This window comes from Halyomorpha halys, unplaced genomic scaffold (genome assembly GCF_000696795.3).
Source record: "Halyomorpha halys isolate HHAL.00 unplaced genomic scaffold, Hhal_1.1 Scaffold1008.1, whole genome shotgun sequence".
Lineage (NCBI taxonomy): Eukaryota > Metazoa > Arthropoda > Insecta > Hemiptera > Pentatomidae > Halyomorpha > Halyomorpha halys.
The window spans coordinates 258,738-264,969 of NW_027110883.1; the positions used below are offsets into that span (position 1 = coordinate 258,738).

Here is a 6,232-nt window from a genome sequence, read left to right on the forward strand (position 1 = left end):
TAATTTATATTTATGTAATATTAGCATAGAGTATACGTTGTCACGGAAACATGTCGCCTCGGCGCGAAGCGAAAAATCAACATTTTGTGAAGTTATTTTCCTTATATCATGAAAACTACTACTCCCAAGTAGTATTAAATGTTCAGATAACTATTGGGTCTTTAATTGAAAGGTAATTTAACGTACCAAAAACGAACTTGTTATTAGTTTTTTCTTAGGAGTAGTAATTATCACGGGCACGGTTTTTTATTTCATTTCCTTAATTATGTTATTTTACCCACTTTTTCAATTACCTATGTATAAATTTTATTTCCCCCTTCTCTCATCTCTTCATTTTATTAATTCTATTTTGTAAAATTATTCTTTCTTTTTAATTTTTTTATACTTACTGTGGTTGTTATCTTGTTCTGTTTTAGCCCTGAAGAAGGCTAGAAACTCTAGCCGAAACGTTGGCACATTAAAAATAGGTTAATCCAACTTATTTGTGTTTTACATTGACCGCACCCCCAACCATCTTCTCCTCGTTCATCATCCACGGTCAACTATCTCTCATAATTATTTTTTTTAAATTTAGCCTATATGTTAGATATGCTTCAGGTTTGAGTAGGTTAAAACTGCAGAGTGATCGGTATATGGGGTGAATGTTTGAGTTCAATGCTCTATTCAGTCAGTTGAGAAGTTGTTATTACAATATCGCCTTTGTCTCAATATTCCGTTCTCGTATGAACTATTGAACTCATTTCTAAATCCATATTGGTGGACTATCAAATTAACTTGTGAGACCCAGTTGTATTCTACATTAGTTTTCTTCATCTAGCATCCTTAGTCTGTTGAAAAATAGTTTTGGGAGTATCTTGACATCAGTAACATTTGGACCAGTAGTTAATAATCTTTGTTATTACTTTTGAACTTAAAGGACTTCTGTCTAGAACTATATAGTTTGGGGTATTCTTGGGCCATCCATATATTTAACAATACTGTATTTAACAAATTTCATTTGAGAAATTTTGATAGCATCCATATTCTCCAAAATTCGGATGCATATAGGAGAACTGAGTCACTCTTTCCTCTTCTCGGGGTTTCCAAGACTTTAGCGGTAGCAATGGATGATTCTTGTTTGAAATGTACAGAAGCCTTTTTTGATTTACTTGTGGATGCAAAAGGTACTCCTAAATATGTACGTTTTTGTATACTCCAACTTTGTGTCGTATCAATAAAGAGGTTTGAGACGTTTTAACTTGGGTGATTTATGGAATACAAGAACTTTTGACTTTTCCACATTTAAGGTTAGTAAGTTATTTGCGCAGTATTGCAGCAGGATCTCAAAGTTTCTTTGCGCACTATGCCAGTTATTATTTAGAAGGATAATGTCGTCTGCCAGCAATAACACTAATCCTTCGTGATTATGGTCAATGCTAACTCCTGTGGCTCCGTTATCCTGGAAAAACAGAATATCAGACAAGAAGAGGATGAAGAGTGCTGGGCTGAGGCTTTCACCTTGTAGCAACCCAAAAGTTACGTCTATTTCTACGCTCAATTGACTATTTATTGAAATTTGGGTGGTAGCATTGTTATACAAGCTCTTCATGAATCTTACTATTTTACCACTAAGGCCTATTGTAGTAGAGTAGTTACCTACCTTTATTTAGTTTTATTGGAACCACTGCGACCAGTAAGGTTGCATTATTTATCTTTTTATGGAGGAAAATATAGCCCTTCTTTATGAGTGCACACTTTCGTTAATGTTTCCACTTTTCTTTGCAAAATATAAAAGGTTATGGGCCCAGTATATGCTTAATAGGAATGCAAAGAAATCAATATATCAAAATTAGTGATAGGTGAAGTGTTGTGATCAACCGAAAATCAGGACTCATCTGTGTTAGTGGTTAGGAGTCATGTTAAGTAGGTACTTTCTGTTTTTTTTAATAGTGCGAAAAACAGAAAGGAGTTTTTCAAACACCTGAAACCACTGGCAGGTGAGTCAGATTGACCAGTTTGGAAGCGGAAATCTAAGAGATTTTCAAGACTACCATTTTCATTAACTGTCAAAAACTTTTTGTCATTCTTATTTAGTTTAACGGTTCACTGTACATCTCTGTTTTATTTTTATTTATTAAATTTACATTTTTACTTTATCTAAGTGTTTGTATCTTTTTTAGCCTGATGAAGCCCTGAAATGTGGGGCGAAACATTGGCTCATATTAAATAGTTTTAAGACTATTTGAGTTTTTTTTCTTTGATCGCACCCAGACCATCTTCTTTTAAAATAAAAAACCTCCTAGTTAACATGAAAAAAATGATAAGAGGATAATACTTAATTAAGTAAATTTTGTTTTCCATACAAACCTGCATTATGTGAAGACCTATCAGGCTTTCATCCTGAGATTACTTTTCACAGATTTTTAAGACCAAAGAAACATAAAAAAATATAATTCTTCCTTCTATATTTGCTGAAATATTTACTAGCTTTTGGAAAGGTTTGCACATTTAACTGCCGTTAAAGTTTCCAGATGTAGTATTTTTTTTTTTTTTTTTTGTATTCAGTTTTATGATTAAGCCTAAAATGTTTATTTATGATTTGTACTCGAATTCTCTCCAATCTTTCTGTCAATAGCTTCTCCACAAGTAGCCATTTCCGTATCATTCATAGCATATTCACTTTTCTTTTTTTTATCTGATATTTATTTTTAAAAAAAAATATATATATATGGCAATAAATTTTAATTAAAAAAATAAATATAATTACATAATAAATTGGTTATTTCATAACTTCTTTATCTAAGTGTTTCTTTTTCTTTTCCTGTTATTTTTGGAACAATGATTATAGCCTCTAGGACTAAACATAAGGCCTAGAGGATTATTATATGAAACTTTTTGGATTCTTAACTTTGAATCATTTAATATTATTGAACTTGTAAGTCGTTGAAAAATCATTGAATTGCACCTTATCAGTACTTCATTGGTGGTGAGGTCATAATTCAGAATATCAACAGGAACAAGACCATTTATCTAGAACATAGATACAATAGAATCACTAGATGAAAATAAACATTACTACTAATCAATCAAATAAAATATATTTTTCTGGATAGGAAAATGGAAAAGAAAATATCATTATTAAGGCTAAGTGTACCTATTCATGGAATGCACAAAAATTGGTAGAATTAAAATTTCCTATTTTCTCCTTAACGAATTGTCTGATTTTCGATCTGTGTTTAAGGAAGCCCCGTAAAATATAAGCTCAAAATGCTGCCATCTGGTGGGAGAAAAAAGAGGTAGCTACGTACCCACAGTGCCAGTGAGGACAAGTACCCCTTGAGTCAGTGAACAGGTACCACAAATGGCGGAAAATTAACCAATGGATGAACCTCCTCATGAACCTATTACCTCGGGATGAGCAAATAGTTTAATCAACACAGCCACAATCTGAGAACAGAGACAGGATGAGAAAACTGAAAACAGAACAAGAGATAACCTCCAAGATCTACAGAAGCTTCACATCAGTAGCCAACCATCAAGTAAAGCATATCATTCATTAATGTATTCCATAATCCAGATTAATTTAACTAACCTAACTAATATTAGCAATGTAACCTTTTTGGTCAAACCATATATCTATTGTCATGTATCATGCAGAATAGAGGCACCTCATTATTAACCATGTCTCATTTTGTTCATGACCATTAAATACAGTCCACTCCAGTAAAATCCAGAACCAGTATTTTTTTATAAAAATTCAATCACTGCAATTTTTGATTCATCTCAGACTGTGGTGATTGAACAAGTGGTCCTCCGGGCCGGATAATGTTATCTAACCAATATAATTCAGTTGAACAAATGGTCCATACATTTTGGTTTATTATCTACATTGTAAAAATAACAATTTATTAGATTAAATTCAAGCTTATCTAAAAATCTGATTACAGTTACAAAATGGCCTCATTTAGCCATATTGTTCAGTTATTTAGATTATGATTTTCTAAATGATTGTTCCCATTTAAATTATAGTGTAAAATTAGTTTAATGATTCATAACTATACTTCATTATTTAAAATTGTTTTTGTCATATAACTTTCTAATAGTCTGTAAGAATTTAGTTTTTAAAATCTAGTTTGTTTACTCTAATTTCATTGTGTGCATAGTTAAGCATTCAATTTTTTCTCAAAATGTTATCATGTACATACTTCAAGTGACAAGATGATGTAAGAAGTTACAATGTTCTTATCAATTAAAGTATTCCTAACAAACCATAAGATATTGTAATTTCAGCTATGTTTAAACCATTAACTATAACAAACTAGGTGAACAATGCGCATAAAGTTGTAACTGATTGTCAACTTTGAATTGCCTAAACATTGTTATGAAAAATTTATTAAAACCCATTTTAATTCATATGAACATGGCCAACTCATTGTTTGTGATTTTAAGGTCATACAATTAAAGTATAGGTAAAAGTTCACTGAGTAACAAACTAAATCAATCATTATTAATTAAATTCAGGCTGACAGTAAATGTTAGCTATCAGCATTATAAAAAACAATTATTACTTATTACATTATGTAGGTAACATTCATTTCACTCACAAATGTTAAATGAATTTAATCATATTAGTTGTTTTTATAACTATAAGCATTGTGTTTCATGCAATATGTATATAAAAAAAAGGAACCAGGCATTTAATCTACTCATAAAGATTATTTATTGACCTTTGATATTTTACATTATTTATTTCATTGTTGGGAAATGAATAAAATAAATCAATATTGTTTATAATCACTATCACTAAAAACAAGCACTATCGTGAACACTAATATGGTGCACAAACTAAACATTAACTTCAGAACAATTGCCATGGATATCTGGTATTCACGAACAACTCGTTTACTCTACAAAGAGGAAGCATCCCTCACATAATTGAAACTTGTGTCTAGCCTTGTGACCTAAGACCTGGGATTTACTACGCACCAAGCGATCACAAAATAGGCAAATCCTCATTTACATATTTCCAAAGACTTCGCCTATCACACCAAGCATTGTAAACAGACTTGGGATTTACTAAATAGCAAATAATACTCATTTTATGTTTCATTCTCATTGTATGTAAGACTTGGCCCATCACACCAAGCATTACAAACTTGGGATTTTCTTCACACCAAGCAATCACTCATTACCTAATTTCAAAGTCTTGGCCCACCACACCAAGGATTATAAACAGACTTGGGATTTACTAAATACCAAGTAATCCCTCATCACATATTTTCAAAGACTTGGCCTATCACACCAAGCAATTACTTATCACTAATTCAGCCCCAAAAGAGACTTTAGCACTCTTTAGCTTTGTTTTAAACGTCACTCACTCATTTGACGTTCAAATTGTTTAACATCCATTTTACTCTTCATTGTCTGTTGACAATTGTCTTCATGATTTAATTTGTTATATTTCCAAATCAATTCTACCAATGCCTGGTTCGCTTAATATTTCTTACTCACTCTCAAAACAGGTTGTATACTAGTTCCTCAGAAAATTATGGACCCTATAGTAGTAGTACCATTCATCAACAATATAAGCCAAGACTATCTTATCACACGCAATATTCTGCTGAGAGTCAACAAATACCAGCTGATCCCAAGATATCATTTCAAACCAGCTCCAATGTGCAATTACATCCTGCAACAAGAAGAGCACAGCAGGGTATTCAGCAAGGATTGTCGAGGCCTATTGATGTTGAGATAGCCAATGCTCCACTGGCCCAACATTCAAAAAATCATTCCCAAGGCACCAGTCAGCAGTATAGAGCTCCTTTACTGCCATTATCTTCTCAGATATCTCCAAGATCGGCAATGTCAACTACCATACCTCATTGTTACATAAATGCAGATGCATAAACACAACCTCAGGAATCTTCAACTGTTTCACCAAGGCCACTTACAGCGCCTAGTACTTCAGGTGAATACTTTACCAGTTGCTTAATCTCAACAAGGCACATTGCAACAACATGAGCAAATGGGTTTGCCACAAGTAACAGCTGCAGGTGCAGCTATCTGTTCTGACCTTGCCAATAACAAGAATCACCAACGGCAATGAACTGTGAGACATCCCTCTTTGAGCAGAGGAATTGGAATCGGAAATCAAGCGACTCCATTCTCAAATACGCAACATACCCTGGAGTATATACAACCAGAATTGAAGCCTATCAGCTCTTAGGATAAAGTATAGACAGACATGTATATA

General features: G+C 32.8%; 2 protein-coding genes across 7 annotated transcripts in view; one reads left to right on the top strand and one right to left on the bottom strand.

Moving 5' to 3' along the window:
• Sras (Ras converting CAAX endopeptidase Sras) overlaps positions 1-6,232 on the top strand; it is a 98,306-nt gene that overhangs the window by 86,678 nt on the left and 5,396 nt on the right. Inside the window, exon 8 of the transcript XR_001344217.3 lies at positions 3,221-3,518. The gene's annotated coding sequence lies outside the window, so the exon portion shown is untranslated. The remainder of the gene's footprint in view (positions 1-3,220; positions 3,519-6,232) is intronic.
• LOC106687765 (uncharacterized) overlaps positions 2,705-6,232 on the bottom strand; it is a 19,239-nt gene continuing 15,711 nt past the window's right edge. For all 6 annotated transcript variants that reach the window (XR_010843839.1, XM_067048955.1, XM_067048958.1 and 3 more), the window contains one exon: positions 2,705-3,009. Coding sequence is in view for 4 of the 6 variants with exons in the window: in XM_067048955.1 (XP_066905056.1) it covers positions 2,779-3,009 (231 nt within the window). In the remaining 2 variants the exon portion in view is untranslated. The remainder of the gene's footprint in view (positions 3,010-6,232) is intronic.